The 25,219-nt window shown below is 38.8% G+C and overlaps 1 protein-coding gene across 1 annotated transcript in view; it reads left to right on the top strand.

The window, feature by feature from the left end:
- Positions 1-25,219, top strand: part of LOC127451580 (protein FAM171A2-like) — a 56,306-nt gene that overhangs the window by 12,063 nt on the left and 19,024 nt on the right. The window contains exons 2-3 of the mRNA XM_051716359.1: positions 2,948-3,175; positions 12,066-12,158. Of these exons, the coding sequence (XP_051572319.1) occupies positions 2,948-3,175; positions 12,066-12,158 (321 nt within the window). The remainder of the gene's footprint in view (positions 1-2,947; positions 3,176-12,065; positions 12,159-25,219) is intronic.

A 25,219-nucleotide genomic window follows, 5' to 3' on the forward strand; every position in this document is an offset into this window, starting at 1 on the left:
ATGTTGCAGAAAAGATTCCTGGATAATTTGAGCCTTACACTTCAACTCAAACAATAGACAGGAAGTGGAATTGTATACAAGAATTCCTGGCAGTTGTGAGTTCTGTTTATAAAATTCTGTTTATAAAAAACTGTTCAACTCAATTACTTTGAGTTCCTTTGGGGGGGAAAATAAATAAATGTGTACATACATAAATACAGTACATTTGTATTGTTTCGCACAATGAAAGCAGAGTAATCCTTCAGTTAACAAAATAAGTGTCAAATGAGCTAAATTATTTTAGGTGTTATTTTGATGTTTTAATCACTTATTTTTATTTTTGGTGTTTTTATTAGCCAAACATTCATCCAGTGGGCCTCCGTCATAACGATAAGGAAACAAAAATGTCTGTAAATTGTTCACATTCTGCGGTAATTTGTAGTAGAGCGTGGTGCTAACAACATCAAGGTCATGGGTTTGATTTCCAGGGAACACACACATTTATTAAATGTATAGGCTACCTTTAATGCATTGTAAGTCACTATGGATAAAAGTGTCTGCCAAATGTATAAATATAAATTTTATGTTAGAATGGTTTTACGAATGATGCACAGAAAAGCTTTTAGTTTTTGGATTTTGCCCTTTTCTCTTCTTGTACACACTGGACCAAACAAGACACCAAACATTTCTCCAAGAGAGGGTGACCTTTCTGTGCATAATGGTGGATTCTCTTTAAATGTGATTCATATAGGTTGTTTGAAAATGATCAGTGATTAGATCTGCCGTGCATGACTGAATCAAAAAATCTTAATTTCTGAACTGAACTTGTGTCTCTTCGCCAGGAAATCCAGGGACCCATTTTTGCCCCACAGTTAGCCTGCTGACATCTCCTTGTATCCATGGTTACATGCTTCAATTGACCCATTTAGAATCGAAAGAACGAGTGGTACAAAAGGACGCTGTAGCATGCCAGAGTGAATAGGACGCAAATCAAACATTGAATTAACGGAGCAGGTAGCAGTCCTGATTGGAAGAAATCACTTTTAAAGAGGCACTCAAATTTTCTCATGAAAAAGGTTTTACCACAGAAATTAATTTTACTTTTGAAAAAATATGTTTGAAATAATAAAGATGGACTGACTCATGGTGGCCACCATGTTGAGATCACACGACCAGTCGAATATTGCTTATTTTATCTCGGTAACATTCCTATCAGTGACTTTCACTTGTTAAATAAATTTATCATGGCTGAATCTGAATAGTGCATTTCTACAATAGCATAGGTAATCAAAAACGTGCTTTTTTATGTGATGCTGCATCTACACTAGAAAGTATACTACTATATACTTGTATACTACACACTAGTATTTTAAGGTATGTATTTACAGCAAATTGTAATACGCTTAATAGAAGGAACCTGGTGTATCCAAACATCTAAAAACAGATCAGAAGGAAGGCTGTCTCACTGGAATGTTTAGATTTCTCTTAGCATTCCCTTGTAAAGGTTTTGGGGTGATGAACCAGGTCATCCATTTCGAACAGTAAGCACATGTCCAGGATCTAAACCAGACAGCTTGGCTGCATTTGCTCAGCGTCAATTGAGCAGGGTGGCTGACATTTTGGCTCACTGAAAGAGGCTCAACAGCACTCCATGCTTTTTGGGCTTCAGTGTAAACAAACGAGAGTCTTAGCATGTCGAATCAGGACAGAGACATCTAAACATAGTCCATCCCTCTATCTGTTGTATGTAGGCCAGGGCTGGGTGTCAGACATAAACACAGCACATGGGTTGTGTTGTATGAGACTTTACTATATGTTAGTTAGCTTAAACAAAACACATTTTTAGGCTTTTCAATTCTATATTCACTTGCTAAATGCTGTTTTGAGCTGTTAAAATAAATGACTAAAGTGAAAGTTTGCCATCTCAGTTACTTGTTTGTGATTGTGATGAGAAATTATGAGTTAAAAGCAGTCTTTCTAGCAAGACGGTCCACTGGCGGCCATCTTTGGAATGCTCTCGGGCAGCTATTTTACTATGTAAACAAGCAGCATACAAGAGCAGCTCCTTTCTACTTGAATGGGGAAAGAACTAAATCTCCAAAATGGTTGGTCAGGATTACGATCAAAGAACATTCTAAATCAGCAGTAAAATCTGAAAACATTTGAATCATAAAATGTGCTTCTTAACCTCAGATTATGCTAAAAAACACAATTTTCCTGTTTTGTATAGATAATGCGCATTCTTGAGTTGATTGACAGGCGATATCTGTATCTAAAAGGTGATTGGCTCTTTTACCTGTTAGGCGGGACTTCCTTTCTACATACGTTTTTCCCATCTCCAATTTCTCCCATTCATTTAAATAGAAGTGGCCCATCTCTGATAAAAAGCCTCTGTTAAAAGTCAGTTTAACCCTCTGTTTTGGTCTGTGCCCTTTTGAAAAAAAACATACTTTACATTGAATTATCAGGTTGATACATCATGACCTTTCCTAATCTTACGAGAGATGATTATAAACAAAACTTTATAACATGCATCAAAAAGACATAAAATATATATAACTGCAATACATTTCACACACTAAGATGTTCAGATTGTGTAGCCGGTTGTCTGTTTGGATTTGTTTTATTGTACTTTTGTAAAAAAAAAAAAATAATAATAATAATAATAATTTTGCTGGGTTGAAATTGACTCCAAACAGAAGCATTGTGACATACAACCAAAAAAAAAAAAAAAAAAACCAGCTAAAACCAGACCAAACTGGTCTCCCAGCCTGGTGAAGCTGCTGCTTTAGCAGTGTTTTTTTTTTTTTTTAACAGGGATCATTGGGGTCTCTGATACCCCAAACTTAGTCAGCAAAGTTAATCTCAAAACCGAAAATAAGGGTTAAAGTCAAAAACCTTGTTAAAATACATTAATGAATACATTTTAATAAAGTGTTTTACATCTCTTTTATTCTTATTTCCACAGAGGTGCTGATTAAAGTGCAGGTCTTCGACAACAGTGACCTGTCACCCCTAAAGGAAGCCACAGTTCAGGTCTGTGGGAACCAGACCATCTTTGCATCCAGCCTTGCAGGAGGAGATGGGATAGTTACACTTGTCTTTCAGTATTGGCCAGGAACGTGGGTCATCATCACGGCATCAAAACATGGATTTGTCACAAACTCCGCACCCTGGCATGCCAGTCGCATCCCCCGTGAGTCCTTTCTTTATTATTTCCTTTTGGACTGAACATTTTTAAAATAGTGTCAGTGGAAGCCTACAGATTATTATTAGAAACCGAGCACTGTGTTTCACTGAAATTACTCTGAGTATTACCAGGACTTCCTGTCAGAACTGCTAGGGCGAGACTGACTGGTGTCTGTGGGCTTCTCTGGAAGCGTATTAATCACTCATTAGAAAAGGGGGGTATAGCTTAGTTGCAGAGCATTTTACTGCAGATTAAAATGTCCTTGGTTTAAATCCAGGTGCCCCCAATTTTGCCCCAGAATTTGTAGCAATGGCATAGGCCAGTGTTTATCTACTAGTTTTGCTTCAGGATGCAGATTTTACATTGGACATCAAGTCGTGACCCAACACAATACCACCAAAGTAGTTTATTGTACAAAAGTAAACAAAAATGCCTTTAAAATCGCACATTGAAATGTATAAAAAATTATGGTTTTCGAAGATTAAGGGCATCACACAACCTGTCCATGTTGGCATTGTCTAATTTGGTTATCTTTTACCAAGTGACATATTTATTAGCGACAAGAGTTTGATTGGACATTTGTGATTGGACACATTTTGTTGTTGACACCTTTGTCGTCAACAACAAAATATATAGGAAATATTGCCCCCTTCTAAAAGTGGAGAAGCCTATTTATTTTGCTATCTTAACAATGCATTATTATATGGTTAGTTGTATTTTATGAATACATTTTTTATTATTTAGCATGTTTTTCCCTGCTATCCACATTCTCAAAACAGACCTGCAACCCATTTTTGTGTCACAAACCACCAGTTGAGAACCATTGGCCTATACTGTATGTACTTTCTTATGAGTGGCTTCTATGTAGGAATATATTCAAAAATTAACATAAAAAACCCCCAACCCTAACAAGCTTTGCATTCCATTAATAAATCATCATTAAATTTGCATGATAACTCGATTACATTGTTGGGTGGACAAATGTTGGCATGGGGAAATTCTGCACGGTCCAATATGACTGAATTCAATTTTGTTTATTTGCATAGCTGTAACGTTTGGAAGGAAGTCACAAGAGCTGGATCTAGACGCGGCTTTCAGAAGTTTAATAAAGAAATAAAAGTAAGGTACAAAATAACATGGAAAACATTGGAACTGGGCAGAACTAAGAAATAAAACAAACGTTACATCCATGCACTGGTAATTTGTGAAGAAGGGTCTTCATGGCCCTACGCACCAACATCAGTGGCGGATCATTCAACTTGGAGACAGGGGCCGAGGCAGGCTTTGAGACAGGGGCCGTCGGAGGCTTGGAGCAAGGAGTCGGAGTCGTGGAAGGCTTGGTTGTGACATGGCGTGGAGAACACTCAGACTTGGCTGTGACTTGGCATGGAGCAGACTCAGACATGGCCGTGACATGGTGTGAAGCAGACTAAGACTTGACTGTGACATGGCATGAAGCAGACTCAGACTTGGCTGTGGCATAGCCGTGGCTGTGGCATGGTGTGGAGTGGACTCAGCCGTGGCTGTGGCATGGCGTGGAGCGGACTCAGCCGTGGCTCGGAAGTCGGGATCGGGATAGAGAGAGGAGGATCCTCTTAAGCGAGAGTTTCTAATATTTGCTTCACGTATTCCTCCCACGTGTAATCTCCGGTCTCCGGCAATTCCCTCCACTGGCGAGCTGTGAGTCCGATCCGGTATATGAATTTCAGGGTGGAATCATCAAATCCTGTGTGGCAGGCTATGGTGCTAAAGAAATGGGAGTATTCCCTTATCGATAAGTCCGCCTGGCTCAGTTGCACAAAGTATGCCGCTAAATCCATTTTGTGGTGAGTTGTTCTGTAACGTTTGGAAGGAAGTCATGAGAGCTGGATCTAGATGCGGCTTTCAGAAGTTTAATAAAGAAATAAAGTAAGGTACAAAATAACATGGAAAACACTGGAACTAGGCAGAACTAAGAACTAAGAAATAAAACAAACGTTACATCCATGCTGGGAACTGATACGGGAACAGGAGGAAAAACACAACAACTCACTAAGACTGGGTAGAAATCAGGGCATTATATACACAGGGGTAAATGAGGAAATGAAACACAGGTGAGAACAATAGGGAACAGATGGCAGTGATGAGGTCAGGGAATTATGGGAAGTGTAGTCCAGGGGAAACAGATGACAGGGGCAGAACACAAGGCAAAACAACAGTGAATCATGACAATAACACTTGTTACAATACATATTCTTCCAAAGCAGATTTACAAAAAATAGAGAAATAGAACAACAGAAATCTCTCTAAGATGTTATAAAGATGAGGAGGAAATCTTTGCAGTCTCTGGCTGGCACATTATTTAAGCAAACAAACATAGTGTAAATACATGTGTGCACATATTGTTAATGCATAGTTCATGTTCTTAGGAAACTTTCCAAAAATAACATATGATTTGCGATCTGTTGGCTTGGCTACATCCTATTATTTAAATTACAGATTCACCGTCGAGTTCAGGTCTGCAATCCAGATGGAGCTTGCACACGAATGGACAAGAAAGTTAAACAACCCTCACTGGGTGTGGAGCATGCCGGCTTGCGTGGTGATACCTAGCAGCTGCTCAGAGTCAGGCCTCAGACGGTTGTGTCCTCTTTTGACTCTATCGCTCTGCGATTGGTGTAATTCTGTTTGCTCAACAAAGTGTTCTCCACCGCCCCTCTGTCCTCCCAAACCCCACCCAGTTATGCGGTCAGACCTCTGGGGATGGGAAGCAGTGAAATCATGTGTAGCATAAAGCTGTCTGCATGAGCAGCTGGAAGCCACTTAGCCAGTGGGGTTACAGATATGGCTGCAGCCAGCAAATTGGGCTCAATGTGGTGTAGGACCAGCTGGGCTGGTACTGTGTATGATGGCATCTTTAGTATGAGATTAGCCTCTTTGGGGGGGCATTAGGCACATTCCCGTTAAGTCAGACCAAATATGGAAATGCTCTCTGTCGGAAATGTGGACAACAGATTCTACACATTAAATTAAGCTGAGGAAGAAAGGAAGTTATGGAATTAAAATAATAGACTAAAATAGACTAAAGTTTAAAGTCCACACTAGGGCTAGATAAAAATATTGATTTTCTGATGCATCATGATCTTCCTTTGAACGATCTCATTATCAATTTTTAAATCCCAATACTGATCTTTTACTCTATGTAACCCTCTACAGTCTACTTGCATATGTGAAGAAATGTTGTGCTATGCGACATAAAATGTCTGTGATTAGCCACTGGCTGATATATAGACAGGTCTCACTCACCAGTGATTGAGTAGTATAGTGTTGAAAAACTTTAGCCCAGAGATCTTTTCGCTGCGTGTTGAGAATACAAGTTTGATTTGACTCGTACCGTGTAATGTGTGTCCAAAGACAAGATCCACACAATCCATTTTTCATTGAAAAATGTTTCTTTAATACCCTTTCTGTTTAAGAAAATAGTACGAAATTACTGATGAAAATATTTGTTGATTGAAGGGTTTTTTGATTTTGTCAACAATGACGATTACGAGATGGAAAAGACACATCATGACGATAATTGAACGTTTTTTTTATTAAAACATACTGTTATCAAAAATATGACAGGATATTAACAGGGCACAAACAGAAGGAAAAACATCTAGAGAATTGATTTTTGTTTAGAAGAAGAAACATCTTGAAAGAATTGATTCATATAATCCAGTAAATCCAGTATGTTGTAATTTGCTTGCTGAACTGACAGTATTCTTAAAGAGACAGTATCGTTTTAGCACTTGTTCAACAAATGAATGTAAATACTTGTAAATAGCACAAATTATGTGCAAATTATGTGCAATATTAAATAGCATTTTTAAAAGTAAATGTGACCAAAATGATGAAAAACTAATGATAAAATATCTATTAATTTAAAATGACTATTTTCGTTATGTTCTGAGTTAGAAGGTTCCCTGTAACATTTAGTGCAAAACTGAGAATTTATTTATGTAAGCAAAATGGACATTATAACTGAAATTTTGTATTTAACTTCAAATGTATCAGCGTGGATGTGGCCTTATACAGGTGAATCTACAAGCATCATCAATTAGAAAAAAGGTTATGTTTTCCATGATTGTCCAAAACTATTCAAACTCAGCATATGAATGGTGTCCCTGGTGTTTGTGATGTCAACTTTTCTGTTCTTGTTGCTCAGTTGGTAGAACATGGCACTAGTAATGCCAGTGTCATAGGTTTGATTCCCAGGGAACACATATGCTGATAAAATATATACTTTAGTGCACTGTCAGTGCATGCAAATCTTCTTGAATAAAATGAATAAATGTACATTTCGTTTTCCACATTTCTACTCTCGTTACATCCTAGGACTAGGTATCGGCAGATACTACACGATTTTTACGATACACATTGTGATGCATATGTTGCATTTCAATACTTGGCAATGCATCACAATATTGTAAATGGATTGTTACTGCTCAAATTCTGAAACAATTTTACTTTAACTTTAATAAATGGACAAACACAAGTAAATAATCCCCCGAAAGAAAGAGTATCAATGAGAAAGATTAAAATTGTTGACAGACCAAAATGTCACCAGTCACATTTTAATCTCTCACGTGGTTCACTGCACTTTTCTCTGGTATGTGCATTTTATAGAAGTTATCAATATAACTTGTATCGATATCTGTACAAGGATTTAAAGTATTGATGCTATATCAGGACAAATAGTATTGTGATCTATCAATATGATTGCCTCGGCACAGCCCTATTACTTCCTCTGTCCAGAACAGACAAAATTAGAGAGACTCTATACAGTTACGTCAGCATGCAGTTTACCAAGACTACATGCCTGTAATGCCAGTAATAACTGTAATAGTACTACGAGTGAGCAAAATCCTTTTAATTAACTGGCTCATGTTTTCATCTGGATAGTTGTTTTACTGCAGGGTAAATGAATGACATGACTAGCAGGGGTGTGACAGCTGTGGGAAAATGATGGGTTGCCGGTAATTTGAACGATGACACCCAGATTATATACTGAGCATCTTTAAAGTGACTCAGCTTTCTGAAGGCCAACATATTCAAGTCTTATCTGTTTAGTACCACAGCCATCTGCTGGTATCCCCCCACCATTCTCCCTCCCTTTCTGTGTCGCTGTCTCTGGAAAAGGCAAGGTTTCTAAATAAAACCTACAGTGTTGTTGAGTTTTAACCGTCCCCACAGTACTCTAATAATCTGAGGGAGTCACGCGAACTCCAAGAGAGTGAGTCTTGAACTAACTTGTAAAGTCCCCATGAAATCAAATGGCGTTTTGTGGCTTTAGTCCATGTTTATTAGCTTTTGGGCCATGTAGTGTACTTTATAAAATCAACTTTAGCAGATATACACATTTAGAATGAAAAGTCCTTTAGGGCTCGGCGATAAAACAATGTCGATATTTATTGAAAATAAAATTAATTTCGATATCAATGATCAAATTGAGTAATGTCCGATATTTAGTCTTTGTTCTACATCTAGACGATTGGATCTGGTACATGTCGCTAAAAACGTGAGCAGTTCGGCAAAGTTATACACACAACTAGCTAATTGAATCACAGTCATGAAATCAGCCTGTGAGGAAGTATTAGCAGGCAGCACTGCTGTCATGAAAACCAGTAATGAGGCTCGGTAGCCACTAGCTAGCAGCAAACTATCTGGCTAATTTAACATTGTTGTGAACAGAACAAGACAGATGCAATACAGCTATCGACTGAACACAACAATAACTCCGACATCAACACTATTCCTGTTCATTTATGTACTATTTAGTTAGCATTTTTTCATGATCCATAACGCTGTCAAAGGCAAGAAAGTGTTTCTTTTTCTTGTGATGTTTTTTGGCAGTTGGCAATCCAGTTTATGGTGCATTACCACCACCTATTGAGCTGGACTGTGGAGAGTCACAACAAAGTCTTTCCGTGGAGTCAAATGTCAGCTGAAAATGATGAAATTGGTGAAATTTCATCAAAAAGGCCACACACCTTACGTAGGATTAAATCTTAAACTGAGTGTACTTTAAAGGTAGCTTAACCTCTGGAGTTTACTTGTAAACAAACAAGTTATGTTTAATTCATTCTTGAGGTCCAACAAACATATGGAATGCATTTCCTCCCTCATTAATGGTATTCCAGTGACTTAAAAACAATTTGCGCTGAGGGGCTAAACAAGGAGTTAACTTCTGTGACTCGTCAACAAGATAGTCCAAAATGCTTGTATCTTCACTCTTTATTTAATGATCATCCAACATGCAAAGATCATTGCATTTAAAGACAAGTTCAGATGATTGGTGTTATTAAACGACATTTTGATACCTTGAACCATTTGTACGCTCAACAAAAAATACATGCTCCCAGCTCACCCCCTTCCTCCTTACTACACATACAACCACAGGTGTTTTTAAACCTGGCTAATCAGTGATACGCACATTGTTCCCATAGTCACGTGACATTTAGAATTTAAACACACATCACACAAATTACATGGCTCCTACAAATGGTATGAAATGTACACTACCGGTCAAAAGTTTTGAAATACTTACTCATTCTTTATTATAATTATTTTTCATATTTTAGAATAATAGTAAAGTCATCAAAACTATGGAATAACATAAATGGAACTATGGGAATTATGTTGTGACTAAACAAAATCCAAAATAAATAAAAACTGTGTTATATTTTAGCATCTTCAAAGTAGTCACCCTTTGCCTAGAATTTGCATACATGTACTCTTGACATTTTCTCAACCAACTTCTTGAGGTATCACCCTGGGATGCTTTTTAAACAGTATTGAAGGAGTTCCCATCCATGTTGGGCACTTATTGGCTGCTTTTCTTTATTATTTGGTCCAAGTCATCAATTTCAAAAGCTTTTTTTTTTATTTTTATTAAATTTTAGTTTTATAATGAAATAAATTAATATGGTGGCACAATTATATTTTTGTCTACAAAACTAATTTCAAACATTTAAGCATATGCCTTCAGATCAAAAGATTTTTAAGATCATGAGAAACTTATGATCTTATATCTGCTTATCTTGCATTCATGAGCGTATTCAAATTTCTGTCCAATAAAATCCTCTCTAAAATCAGAATGCAATAGCAAGCAGCAAATAATTGTTCATGGCTGTGACATAAGACATTTCAAGAAAGCCAGTAAAAAGCCCTTCAACATGTTTTCCTGTTTCAATAGGAAATACATCAACACAGGAAAACAAACTGCACTCGTCAAGAAATCCCATGGGGTTCTTAAACTTCTAGTCATGTCTGCGCCTCTGTTGTTTACTCTTTATTTCTTTCCGACAATATCCTCGCTTCCCTTTGAAACTTTCTCATTCTATTCTCCCATTTATATTGACATTTATTTTCTGGGTGGATTCTTTATCATCAAAACAGGGGGTGTATAAATGGTATTGTCTTGTCACAATGCTGCAGCTGGTAACTAAGGTTACATATTATGTACAGTGAAACCACAAAAGGCCATTCCAATACCATCCCTCTCTTCATACACACTTTCCTTTGAGTTTCTACCTAAGGCAGTATTGTTGTCACTGTCCCTATTTTCTGTGCATACCTACTAAGCAGAATATTAAAGAGGCCAAAGCCCTTCTGTTCAGTGCATCTGTGCTCTGCATGCTTGTATTCATAATTGCATGGGTGTGAATTGCCCGTACACATTTCCTTCAGTCGGTTCCTACAATGACAAGTGTTGTTGATGTCAATAGGTGAGGAAATCTAAATGTACTACACTGTGCTCTTGGATTCAGATCTTTAATTCCAGTCTTCTGGTGATTTAACATAAATACAAGCAGACAGTCCTTCTACAAACCAAATCAAAGAGTTATTTGATGCTAACAGTCCTGTAAGTTAACAGTTATGTAATTCTATTTTTCTAATTGGTGTACAATAAAGACAGTTGTCATAAAAATGGGCAGAGCACTTGAAAATGAAGCAAGTGAACAAAATGTACACTTATAACATTTATAAAGCTTTAAGGTTCCATCTGATTGAAAAGCTTGAATAAAAACATGCTTTCATGAAATAAATAGAGTGGCCTTGAAAGGCATTGGGTGGAGGGTTGGCAGGGGGAAATTTCAGTGTGCTATAGCAGATGGGAAATGGACACAGAAGATTTCTGTTCGCAGCATGCAACAGTCGTCTGGAGTACTGCCAGCACATGTCCTCCTGCCCGTAGAGGACCACTCAAGGGTGAGGTACATTCAGATTAACTGACAGAGATTAATGCTGTTGGCCCAACAGCCATAATGTAAGAATATGTAAACTAAAGAGAACTCTTGCGTTAAAGAATAATTTTGTATGATTCCTATATATTTTAATTTATACAAATAGGCACATTCTGCAGATTTCCGCAGAATTGGAAGACCCTTCATTCATCAAGACCTACCCATCCCTCAACCTACTCACAATTCAAAAACTGAGCACTTTATTAGGAACACATGTACACCTATTTATTCATGTGATTGTCTAATCAGCCGATCGTGTAGCTGCAGTGCATAAAATCAGGCAGATATGGGTCAGGAGCTTCAGTTAATGTTCATAACAACCATCAGAATGGGGAAAAAATGTCTCAGTTATTTCAAGCTTGGCATGATTGTTGGTGCCAGACCAATATATTAATAATTTAATTAAATCTACCATATACCATTATCAATTTTGCATTCATGTATATATAAAGTATGAACTATGTACTGTCTATAATTCAAATTAGAATTATAGGGTTAAGAGGTTAATTAATGAATGGCTAAATAATTAACTGTTATTATTATGCTATTATTTACAGCTATTATGCTATTATTTGTCCTGTACTTACTCCTCTGTCTCTTTCTTTCTCTCTGTCTCTTTGTTTCAGTATATGCCTCCATAAGTCTGTACCTACTTCCCCAAAGACCAGCCACTCTCCTGCTGTATGATGATGTGGTGCAGTTACTGTCGGGCTCTCCAGGTGAGTTTTTTAGCCTCAATTGGTTAATGTTGCTGTGTCAGGCTGGTCGGGATACTAAATCGGAAAAATTACACACTTCAAATCCGAATTAGAATTTAAAGTTTGCATTTGTACAGCCATTAGATTTTATATTTTAGGTTTTATTTACAGTACTGTTAAGAGAAAATGAGCAATTATTGTAAGGAAAGAGAAGGGGAAAGGGACATGTGTTGCCCACATAAGCACCACTATTCCAAAGTGTCAAGAGCATACACTGATGCTGCCCCACATCTCTGACAGATTCAGGTTTTTTTTTTTTTTGTATGCCTGACTGATGCTTGCTGTCTGATGTTGATATCTCATTACTGATACTCAGTCTCCTATGGTGGCTCAGCCTGTCAGTGTTCCACATGGTTAATTCAGAATCTGAAATGTGAAAGCAGCTTCATTGATTGTAACATATCCTGCAGCGTTTACATGGGCAGTTGTGTGGAATTGCTGAGTTGGTCCTCACGTTTAATAATCAGGCAAACACCACAGTCTCGTACCTCAAGAGCTGCCAATAAACAGATGCAATTAAACAGAGCCTGAGCGCTGTGCCTGAGAGCTATTTCAGCATGTCTCTCACTCAAAAAATTGTTCTCTAGAATTACACACACCATCAAATGACATGTTTGCTTTTGGCAGTTGGTTATTTCCTCTGTCGATGTAATGGATGGCTCAAATTAATGGGTGTGTGATAGTGTAGAGTGCTCTCTGGATAGGAAGTTATTTTACCCAATGGACTACTAAGTAGGGGTGGGCGGTATAACCAAAATCTTATATCACTGTATGAGTTATTGTATATAGTTTTATTTGGAACTTGCTGGACGGAAACTAAAAAAATAAGATATTGTAAAAAAAAAAAATGAATGTCAAGTCTAGCATCAGTATAAAAAACTGCAGGGCTGAAACGATTAGTCGATTATCGACAACGTCGACAATAAAGAATTATCGACAAAAATGTTTGTTGTCGAATAGTCATTTGATCTCATTTAATGTAATATGAGATCAGATATGAAACTAATGATGGTGCACGAGAGCAGCACTGCAGCTTGCGCCTGACTGATGAGACGAAGAAAACACAGCTTACAGTCCAGATGCACTCCAAACTTTCCAAACAGCTTCAGGTGATGTAGATTGAAAGGATGAGGAAATTATACAAAAATACAAAATAACTAAATACAGAAGCACTCTCATTGTGAATTGAAGCGGAGCCGGAGTTGCCGTTCCACTGAAGCAAAACTTGCATGTCAGAGCGTCTTTAAAGGAAACACCTCGCCGTAATATCTTTAATGCATCCTTTATTAAAGTTCAAATTATAAGGAAGCAGGTCATGTAAATAAGTATAAACTCTGAAACTGGCATATCTCTGTGAAGTCAGCACCGCTTCTATGACTCGCGTGAAGTGATCCGATCTAAGGGGGAGAGATTGAAACTGCACCCGTCCGATGTACACTCGTGCACGCTTGCTCCAGTTAGATTATAACGCGATGGCTCACCACGAAGTGAATCATAATACATATTGTCACAGTCCTGTCACTCTGTCAGGTTGGGTATTTGTCTGACCGGACCGTGACATCATCATCCCGTGTCTGTGTTTCATGTGCTGTCTTTGTGTGAGCGCATAGGTCCATTTGTGAGTTACTGCCGTGCGCTCTTCGGTAATGTCATGGTCCTGTCATTCTGTCAGGTTGGGTTTTTGTCTAACGGGGCCATGACATCATCATTCCCTGTCTGTCTTTTGTTTCGTGTACATTCTTTGTGTGAGCGCACGGGTCCGGTTGTGAGTTACTGCCATGTGCTCTTCGGTCAGTCTTTTTCGCGTCCGGAGCAAGGTGTCTGGATCCTGACTTCCTGTCTAGTTCGGTTTCAGTCGGTGTCGGGATCCGGATACTCATGCTTCATGTTCTATTTGTTTTGTTATAATTGTGTTGACGTTTTCTCCCTCATGTGTTTCAGGTGCTGCTGGTACGCGAAATCAGCGATTCCATGGGAACCCTGATTGTTTCCATGGTAACGCTGATCATGCCAAATTTTAGCTGGCGAGCGGCACCTGCCCCTTGTTTGTTCCTGTTTATTTTAATCCCTTTGTGTGTCATGTTTGTGGCTAGATTGTTGAATGTAGTTTGTTGTAGTTTATTGTGTGTTATCATTATACGGTTAAAGCTGTTTGGTGTTAAGTAACTTACCTCACTCTCTCTGCCTCGTTGGTCCTGTCTCGTGTATCTGTTTGGTTTCCCATCTCTGCCCGCGTGTCGGGAGTGTGGTTGCCTTCCAGTTTGGCGCACGCTTGTTCTCTGCGCTCACGAATCTTCAACGGAGGATTCCTTGTCTCTGCCCGCGTGTCGGGAGAATCGTTAGCTTCCAGTGTGTGGTGTGCTAGTTCTCTGCGCAGAAGGCTCTTCAGCGGAGGATTCCTCGTGGTTCCGCTCCTCACCTTCATGGCTTGCGCTCACCAGCGGGAGCACTCTTCACGGAGGATTCCTCACGACTCTGCTGAAGTTTATTATTTACTGTAAATAAATCTTTTGAACTGTTCCTCCGCTCTTAGGTCTTGCTTTCTGACACATATGTGTTGCGGTGTGTATCTTATCGTGAAGAAAATTGGCAATATGCAGCTCTATTAAGAAGAGAGAGTTTGTTTTTTGAGATTTAAAGCTGGATTGATGTGAACAAAAAGGTGAGAGGGTGGTCTTCGCCCATTATCTACACTGCAACTAAATACTTTTTTGATTTGTTGATTTTTTTTTTTTTTTGGCTTGTTTTCCAATATAAATATCTAAAACTCCTTTAAAATAAAATACATTTACTTTAGGAGCTATACTGCAGAAGACAAATTTGTTGTCTGAGGATGTTGAATATAATATTAAAATATTAAAATATTTAAAAATATCTAAAAATCCTTAAAACAATATAAATGTACCTGAATATTTAGACTTGCTTTCAGAGAATAGTTCTTGAATATAAGTATATTTCGACTTTACTGTACTGGCAGATGAATAAACAAGTGAAAAAATACACATACAAAATTCACTTGTATTCAAGATACATTCTCTGACAACAAGTCTAAATATATTATATGTTGTTTCTCAGGTGTATCTTGTTTTAAGGATTTTTAGATATTTTTTAATTGAAAACAAGACAAAACACTTGATTACAATATGATTTTTTGCAGTGAATTTTTTTACTGAATTAAACTTAAAAAGTCATTTTTTCCTTTAATTCAGTTAGTAATTTAGAGATATTTTTAAAAGATGATTTTGTCCTTTTTATTTTTAGCAAGCACGTTTATTACAATCTTTTAAGTCAAGGTACAAGCTGAATAGTTGGTTAAGAGCTAATGATTAATCATTGCAATAATCGGCCGAATAGTTGAATAATCGTTAGATTAGTCAATTATCATAATAATCGTTAGTTACAGCCCAAATTTTATGTAACACTTGAAAAAAAAGGCTCAAAATATTATTATAAAATAGATAAATTATTTAAAAAAATTATTATAAAATGTTTTGGAAAGAGGGGGCGTGGCTAAATCAACAGCTCAGTCTCATGGAAGTTAGAACAGCTAAAATCGCTTACAGCACCTTTGAGACAAATCCTCCAGGTACTGCATGTTCTTTGGTTTTCCAGCCTCTTCTGCACATTTCTTCCCAACAGTGACACTTAGGACAATTGAGGGACACTCTATTTAAACACAGCTATTTAAAAAGGTGCATACATTCAATGATACTCAATAATGCCTTAAAGGGATAATTCACCCAAAAATACAAAATTCTCTCATCATTTGCTCACGCTCATGCCATCACAGATGTGTATGACTTTCTTCTGCTGAACACAAACAAAGATTTTTAGAAGAATATTTCAGCTCTGTGGGTCCATACAATGCAAGTGAATGGTGACTAAAAATTTGAAGCTCCAAAAAGCACATAAAGGCAGCATAAAAGTAATCCATATGATTATAAATCCATGGTTAAATACATGTCTTCAGAAACTATATGATAGGTGTGGGTAAAAAACAGATCAATATTTAAGTCCTTTTTTACTATAAATTCTCCTCCCTGCCCAGTAGGTGGTGATGCGAAGAATGTGAATTGCCAAAAACAAAAGAAGAAGAAAGTGGAAGTGGAGATTTATAGTAAAAAAGAACTTAAATATCGATCTATTTCTCACCCACACCTATCATTTTGCTTCTGAAGACATGGATTAAACCACTGCCATCATATAGATAACATTTATGCTGCCTTTATGAGCTTTTTAACCTTCAAAGTTTTGGCCACCATTCACTTGCATTGTATGTACCTACAGAGCTGAGATATTCTTCTAAAAATCTTTGTTTTTAGAAAGAAAGAAAGTCATTCATATCTGGGATGGCATGAGGGTGAGTTAATGATGAGAATTTTCATTTTTGGGTGAATTATCCCTTTAAGAACATGCCTCATTAAGAACAAATGGGATGTAAACTTGTGAACCGGATCATTTGGTAAATTCAGGTAAAATATATTTTATTTAGTACTGCCCTTCAGAAAGTACATAACAGATATTTACACATCCCACAAAATAATACGTTATACACATATTTTTTATTTTTATTTTTTCCTAGGGCAATAACTGCAGAAATGTTCATTTGCTTTTATGTAGCCAGGACGTTAAGGCATGTGCCTATTCAGAAATTGACTTTTAAAAATAAATTTTGAAAAATATTAACTGAAATAAAAAGTTTGCCAACTAGCCCCAGTATTCCCTTTATAAAATATGTTATACTCTATGTATGAAATATGAAATTAGGTGAATGGTTATGTTCAGGCATCCATTTAAATGTATTGCGTTATAAACCCTCAGAGCATAACTGAGAGAAATCAGGACTGGCGTGAGATTTTCATGCCTCAAAACCCATTACCATGGCAACTTTGGCAGTGGCAGTATAACACACGTTTTTGAAAAGGAGGGGTATTATTAACGTGTTGCATATCTGTTGCGTGGGAGGAAAGTGTAATATAAAATCTGATCTGAGATCTGATATTTTATCTATGAGGTTCTGCTTCCATATACTGACCACTGGATCACTGTTGTTGAAAAGACCTTTTAATGATTCTTACATTGAGAGAGCTGAGTTTTATGTACCATAACACATCTGCCTTTTTTGTTTTGCTGCAGTGTATCTAAGGAGTAGGGTTACATTTTTCAGGTGGTGCAGAGCTGTGGTGTTGTTTTGAAATGAAAAGTGAGTCAGGCAAATGTGCAGACAGAAGAAGCTTGAACTCAGAGCCATATTGTGGGCGTTTTTTTGTGTTTACTTAATGTCAACCTTGAAAAGAAGCTACTCAAATGATTTGGGCTTGGGAGTTTGTTTAGAAATATGCAAATGTAAACGGTCCCAAAGTGAAAATTTGGGCAGTATTTTATTGAGACAAATAGCATGTCAGTGTTGTGATTCTAACTGGATAATACTGGGAAGAAAAATGCATTTTCTTAATCAAGTATTTTTGCCTTGTTTTCCGGAAAAAATATCGAAACATCCTTAAGACAAGATAGATTTACTTGAAACACAATTGCGTAAGATATTAAGATTTGTTTTCAGAGAACATATCTCTAATTTTGTTTATTCTTACCTTGTTGGTACAATAGATTGTTTTTGTGTAAGCATAAATCAAACATTTTGTGAGGTATATGCTTAAAATGAGAAAAAAGTATTTAACAGTAGGGTAAGAAAATAAACTTAATTCAATATATATTCTTAAAAAAAAAAAACATAATATGCAGTTTTGCTTCTCAAGTGAAATTATATTGTTTTAAGGATCTTTACATAATTTTACCAGAAAATAATTTGCAGTGATCTTTAGGTCAGTAATTAGGGAGTATTTCAGATTAAAGCCTTGGTCACACTACACTTTGCACTCCATTCACTCCCATTCAAATGTGGGAGACTGGAAACTGGAAATTTTGCATTCCACTGCCAGGGTTGGGAGGGTTACTTTTGAAATGTATTCCACTACAGATTACAGAATACATGCTGTAAAATGTAATTTGTAACGTATTCCGTTAGATTACTCAAGGTCAGTAATGTTTTCTAAATACTTTGAATTATTTCTTCAGCACTGGTAGATTTTTTCACTTGTTTTGACTATAAAAACTCTGCCAGTACACTAAGACAAAATACACGTTAAAAATACATTCTCTGAAAAACCTAAATATCTTATACAGTGTTGTTACTAAAACAAGATATATCTAACTGATCTTGTTTTAAGGATTTTTAGATATTTTTTTACAGGAAAACAATACAAAAATTATCATCAAGGATACGTTTTTTGCCCTAATATCAAAGGTCTTACTAGAAAAAAATTATGATCCAACGTGATTTTTCTTGATAAAAAAATTTTCGTGCCTGGTAACGTGCATGTAAAATGGCTAGAAATAGCATTTTATTTTATTAATCTGACAATTTACACAAGGTTTATTTCTATTTCTTCTGCTCCAAACTTACTTCAAACTTACTTCCTGTCTGCTCCTATGCATGTAACACATCATATGAAAGTGTTTCACCGCTGTTCAAATGCACTTTGGATCACATCATTTATATGGATAAATGTTTTCCATCTGAAAGGACTAAATATTAAATGAAACAAATGACAATAAAATGCAAAGTAATCTCTTTAGTAATCAAAATACTTTTTGAATGTAACTGTATTCTAATTACCAGTGATTTAAATTGTAACTGTAGTGGAATACAGTTACTTATATTTTGTATTTTAAATACGTAATCCCATTACATGTATTCCGTTACTCCCCAACCCTGTCCGCTGCAGACGAAAGTTCAAGTTTGGTGAACTCTGACCTGCGAAACTGGATAACAAGAAAACGTGACCAATAATAGTTCAACATGTCACACGCTAACCACTTGGCTCAATACAAAGAATTAAATGGTTTTATTATTGCAGGAAAGTGAGTAGATGTTATATTTAACATTTTGAATATAATAATATTTGTTATTTATTATTTATTAAAACTAGAAGCTCTCACATGTGACATCATATCCTGGTCCATTGCGGTGTCCAAAATATTTTTGCATGCTTTTACATGCTCAAAGTCTAGAGTGACTGCCCCTTAATGACTGAAATCTGCATTTAGAACATTTATGACATCATTCATCACAACATTGATGAATGTTACATGCACAATGTTCACTTACAGCATTAAACAGTATCTCTAGTTTAATCTACTGGCCTATGCATTAACAGTCATCAAATCATTGTTGCTCTCTCATTTATTTTTTCATTTTCTGCCTATTATAGGGAGGGGGCATTATGCTCTCCTCTCCCAACATGTGTAACTGAGAACACGTGTAATAAAGAGAGAAATGAGAAATGGCTACCACAACGAAAGAGAGTGAAAGGGGAGGGAAGTGTTTTTCTCTGAATAGACTGGTGAGAATGGAACAGGAGTGTAGGTTGAATGTAAAGCCCCTGAGACTTGCCTGCATGAACAGATGTCCTGGTTACTTTCGTAACCTCCGTTCCCTGATGGAGGGAACGAGACGTTGTGTTGATGTAGTGACACTAGGGGTCACCTTTGGGAGCCCCAAACACCTCAGATCTTTGAGAAAAGGCCAATGGGAATTGGCGAGTGGAATTTGCATGCCACTCCCCCGGACATACGGGTATAAAAGTAGCTGGCTTGCAACCACTCATTCAGGTTTTGTGCTAAGGAGCCGAGACAAGGTCCCGGCCATTTCAGCAGGTAGTTCAGTGTTGTGGCAGGAGGGACACAACGTCTCGTTCCCTCCATCAGGGAACGGAGGTTACGAAAGTAACCAGGACGTTCCCTATCTGTCACTCACTCAACATTGTGTGACACTAGGGGTCCCTATACAAAACGCCACAACTAGCTGAACTGTGTTACGTGAACTGGCGGTGCTGGGGTCTGCCTCCTCCTGGGGCAGCGCTTGCAGGTTCACCACCTGATCCCGAAATGGGGTCGTGGGAACCTTGGACACATAGCCCAGTCGGGGTCTCAGTATCACGTGAGAGTATCCCGGACCAAACTCCAGGCACATGCCACAGACAGAGAATGCCTGCAGGTCCCTTACCCTCTTGTTGGAAGTGAGCACAGTCAGGAAGGCAGTCTTCAAAGAGAGTGCCTTTAGCTCAACTGACTCCAGGGGCTCAAATGGAGCTCCCCGTAGGCCCCAAAGGACCACGGAGAGACCCCATGAGGGAATGAGGTGCGGTCTGGGAGGATTCAACCTCCTCACGCCTCTAAGGAACCTGATGATCAGGTCATGCTTCCCTAAATACTTACCGTCAACTGCATTGTGGTGCCATGTACACCATGTACACCCTCGGGGTGGGGGGACAGCCGCCCCACCAGCCTCTCCTGCAGGAAGGAAAGCACCGACCTGACTGCGCATCTCTGGGGGTCCTCGTCGGGAAGAACACCACTTAGCGAACAGACACCACTACAAGGCATACAGGCGTCTCGTAGAGGGAGCCCTAGCCTGAGTGATTGTGTCTACCACCACGGGCGGTAGGCCACTTAGGTCTTCCGCGTCCTGGGCAAGGGCCAGACATGGAGATTCCAGAGGTCTGGTCAAGGGTGTCAGATGGTGCCCCATCCCTGAGAAAGAAGGTCCTTCCTCAGGGGAATTTGCCGGGGGGGGGGGGGCTGTCGCGAGGAGCGTGAGGTCCGAGAACCAAGTCTGGGTGAGCCAGTAAGGTGCTACTAGGACGACCTGCTCCTCGTCCTCCCTGACCTTGCACAGCGTCTGTGCAAGTAGGCTCACTGGGGGGAATGCATACTTGCTGTGTGCCAGCACATCTGTGCCGAGGGGAGCCTCGGTCAGGGCATATCAGAGCGGGCAGTGGGAGGTTTCCCGGGAAGCGAACAGGTCTACCTGCACTTGACCGAATCGACTCCAAATCGGCAACCTGGGGGTGTAGTCTCCACTCTCCCCTGAGCGTGACCTGCTGCGACAGCGTGTCCGCCGCTCGCCCGGGATGCAAGTGGCTCGCAACGACCTGAGCCACTGCTGACTCCAGAGGAGGAGACGCGGGCGAGTTGCGACATGAGATGAGAGCGTACGCCACCTTGGCGGTTGATGCACGCTACCATCGCCATGTTGTCCGTCTGGACCAACACATGCTTGTTCTGGATCAATGGCTGAAGCCTCCGTAGGGTGAGCAATACTGCCAGCAACTCGAGGCAGTTGATATGCCAACGCAGTCGTGGCCCTGTCCAGGAGCCGGTGATTGTGCGCCCGTTGCACACGGCGCCCCAGCCACGCTTGGAGGCGTCTGTCGTAACCACGACGTGCCTGGACACCTGCACTAAGGGGACCCCTGCCCGCAGAAATGCAAGGTCTGTCCAAGGGCTGAACAGGCGGTGGCAGATCAGCATGATGGCCACGCGGTGTGCCCCGCAGCGCCATGCCCATCTCGGGACTCAAGTCTGAAGCTAGTGCTGAAGCGGTCTCATATGCATCAACCCGAGCGTGACCACCGCCGAGGACACCATTTGCCCTAGGAGCCTCTGAAATTGTTTCAGTGGGACCGCCGTTCTTCGCCTGAATGCCTTCAGACAGTTCAGCACCGACTGCGCACGCTCACTCGTGAGGCGTGCCACTATAGAGACTGAGTCTAACTCCATACAGAGAAAAGAGATGCTCTGAACCAGGGAGAGCTTGCTCTTTTCCCAATTGACCCAAAGCCCCAGCCGGCTGAGGTGGCTGAGTACCAAGTCCCTGTGCGCACACAACAAATTCCGAGAGTGAGCTTGAATCAGCCAGTCGTCGAGATAGTTGAGGATGCGGACGCCCACTTCCCTAAGCCTTCTCTTTGATTCCCATTACATAAACTTACAACTGATGGGATATGAATATATTAAATTGATTAAAGACACACTTTATATTAATTATTGTTGGGTGAGCCGATGGTACACATCCATTGACATTTGACCCCACAGTTGAGTGTGTCTGTATCTGAGAAGACAACAGGCCATTTAGACATAGCTCAGACAACAGACAGCTTGGCCCCAAGGTCAGCAATACTAATTCATAGCATTTAAACAGTCCGTAGTACAAAAGGCCCACTGAAGCCTCTAATGTCTATGGCTTTGTCATGAAAATGATGATAAATTCATATCATCAAGCTAGTTTGGTTGAGTTAAAGGCACTTTAGTGATTTGTATTTCTCTGTGGTGAGCTCATTACCTTAGGTGTTTCCAGCTCTCTGTCCGACATTAGAATGATGGGTGTCAATCAGAGGTGTAGTCAAGACCAGACCCTCTAAGACCCAGACCAATATCAGACCCCCTAAGACCCAGACCAAGACTAGACCCTTGAGACCCAGACCAAGACTAGAACCTTCAAGACCCAGACCAAGACCTATCCCCAAGACCCAGACCAAGACCTGTCGATCCAAGAACCATGCTGTAAATTTTAATGAACCAAGATGCTGAATTTATTGCAGCAATCATTTATAATATTAAACAGTTATGTTTTAACACTTTTTCATTTATTTTACTTTATTGAACCACCAAACTTTACCAATTTTTCGTTTCAGGTTTTCCCCCAAAAAAATGTAAAAAGAAAAGAGTAAAAAGTGTTATATATGGCTCTTTACTGCAGGCATTATTTTTAAAAAAAGAAGAAAAAAATCCTAAAGAAATGCTAATAGAGTGTTAATGAAGTAATGCAATTTAAGTTTATCCAATAGGATCTTAATGTATTCTTAGTGGATACTTATCTGATTCCTTTAGGATTAGTTCAAAATTATGAAAAATGTCTTCAATATTTTTTGCATCATAAATTAACTCTCAGAAAACAGATGCCTGCTTCACATGTTAACATTAAATGCCAAATTCAACTTTGCTAATCAAAGATAACTTGAGATGGAAACTTAATTGAAAACTATTGTTGGAAAATTTAATTATTAAAATAACTATGCATAAACAATGTTCTTCACTGATGAAAACACTGACCTTCTCTGATCGAAATAAAGACAAATGCTGATGTAAAACAATCGCAGTAATTGAAAAAACAGTTTAAAAGAATTGATTTTAATTAAATGAGTCAGACTTCCCAAAACCATGGGTAACTGTGTTTCATATGCATTATTAATATAACAAAATTAAAATGTTTATTTTTCAAAATCACTGACATGTCTGTTGAGCACATGAATGCAAAGGCCAATCAGAGCGTCTAAGTCACAGGTGCAGAACAAATCCGTTCAGCGCGCATTCACAGACTGACCATACATTTCCGTTACCGCGGAAGAACTCCGCTCAAAGCTGCCTACCAGGCCAGAAAGCTGCTACTTTGGGGGGTGTTTGCAATATGCAAAGCCAGTGTGTATTGTCTATCATTGTTTTCAGTACACAAGCAATAATATAATTTATATATATATATTTATGTATGCAATTACAGATGGAAAGATGCCAGCTTCATTTCCGAATGCCCACAATGTACAAGCAATATTGATTTATTACACATTTGCTTACCCAGCCTCAGTATTGCCACAATGAATGAGTGCAATCATCATTTGAAGTCTGTTTTAAATATGAAGTCAGAATTAAATATAAGGATGTGATTTAAGCACTGAATACAACAGAAATTCCAGCATTTTCATAGATTTTGAAGCGCTAATGAGAGATATGCTTTCAGCTCATGGTGATTGGCTCGCACCCAGCGTTTTCTGCTTCTCACTTGCTTAAAGCTGAGATTTCTCAACTTTTTTGAAGCTTTTGGGCACTCCCCACGCTTTCTCCGCACCGTTGTCAATCCCACAATCCACCTCAAGAGCGTGGCGCTCAACTTACACTCACCACGTGCCAGTGGAAACGTACAGTTAGTTCTGCTTCTGCACTCTTGTGAATGATCTCATCATAAACAACAAGGTGTAGAAACAAAGTAGATAAGATATTTATTGTGCAGTGTAGACAGCTATATTGATTATATAGGGAGTTTTGGTGAGAGTGCAGAACTCAGTGAGTGAGCTCACTCATGCTGAACTGAAGTGATTTACAACTTCAGGTGATTATAAAGGGAATGTTCTTTGCTCACTTTCTGCATATAATTTAATCACAATTTGTTTTTCATGCTGCTGAGAGGAACAATGTGAAGTTGACCATTTAGTCACTGTCTTGATTTTCTGATGCATAGAACAGCAATGAACTAATTCAGGAACACAGTTCTCAGCTTGTTTGAGATGCATACGGCATGCAATAAAGTTATATTATCAATATTATTAATAGCGATTACAATATCAAGGGAAATAAACTTCAATTATAATTTTAGTTATAATTGTGCAGCCCTACTCCCACCAACTCATAAGAATACTGGCCACTCTCGCTTACAACTCCTGCAACATAATAAGCTTATTGTGTCCCACGGCTACCACGAGTAAAGTCATGGCCTCTAGTACTTGTAAATTCTCAGTAATGGTGAAGATAACACGCTATCTAGTGCACTGGTAATACACTGCGGCCTTGACTAAGACCATAAGCCGAGACCCAGATCCAGACCTAGACACTGAGGAACGAGACCCAGATCCAGACCTAGACTGCGTTTATATGATCTCAAGAGGTATTGAGACCAAGACCACAAGATCAAGACTCCAACTCTGGTCAATGAATGCACCCCTTCGGGACAGAAAATCAATACACTTTTTATTATTATTATAATCTTTTTCCATAAACACTTTAACATTGAAAGGAACCTTAAAGAACATGTTTAGTCTGAAAATGTAATAAGGGTGCAGGCCACACTGGTCTTAATCAACTTCTGATCAAGCTTTAATTGGTGTTTAAAACTACAGTAATGAGGTCCAAGGATGCTACCTAGGGGACATTCTTAGTTCTAATGGACTTCCCATGTTTTGCTTAAAAAGATAACTTCCCAAAAATGAAATTTCTGTCATTGTTTACTCATCATATTCAAAATCTGTAGACTTTCTTGCTTCCGTGGAATACAAGAGAAGAAGTTCAGCATTTTTGTAAAGGCCTTTTACATGATCTGTGCGAACATGGCATTACTGACCTACAACAATAAA

This window comes from Myxocyprinus asiaticus, chromosome 14, assembly GCF_019703515.2.
Source record: "Myxocyprinus asiaticus isolate MX2 ecotype Aquarium Trade chromosome 14, UBuf_Myxa_2, whole genome shotgun sequence".
Lineage (NCBI taxonomy): Eukaryota > Metazoa > Chordata > Actinopteri > Cypriniformes > Catostomidae > Myxocyprinus > Myxocyprinus asiaticus.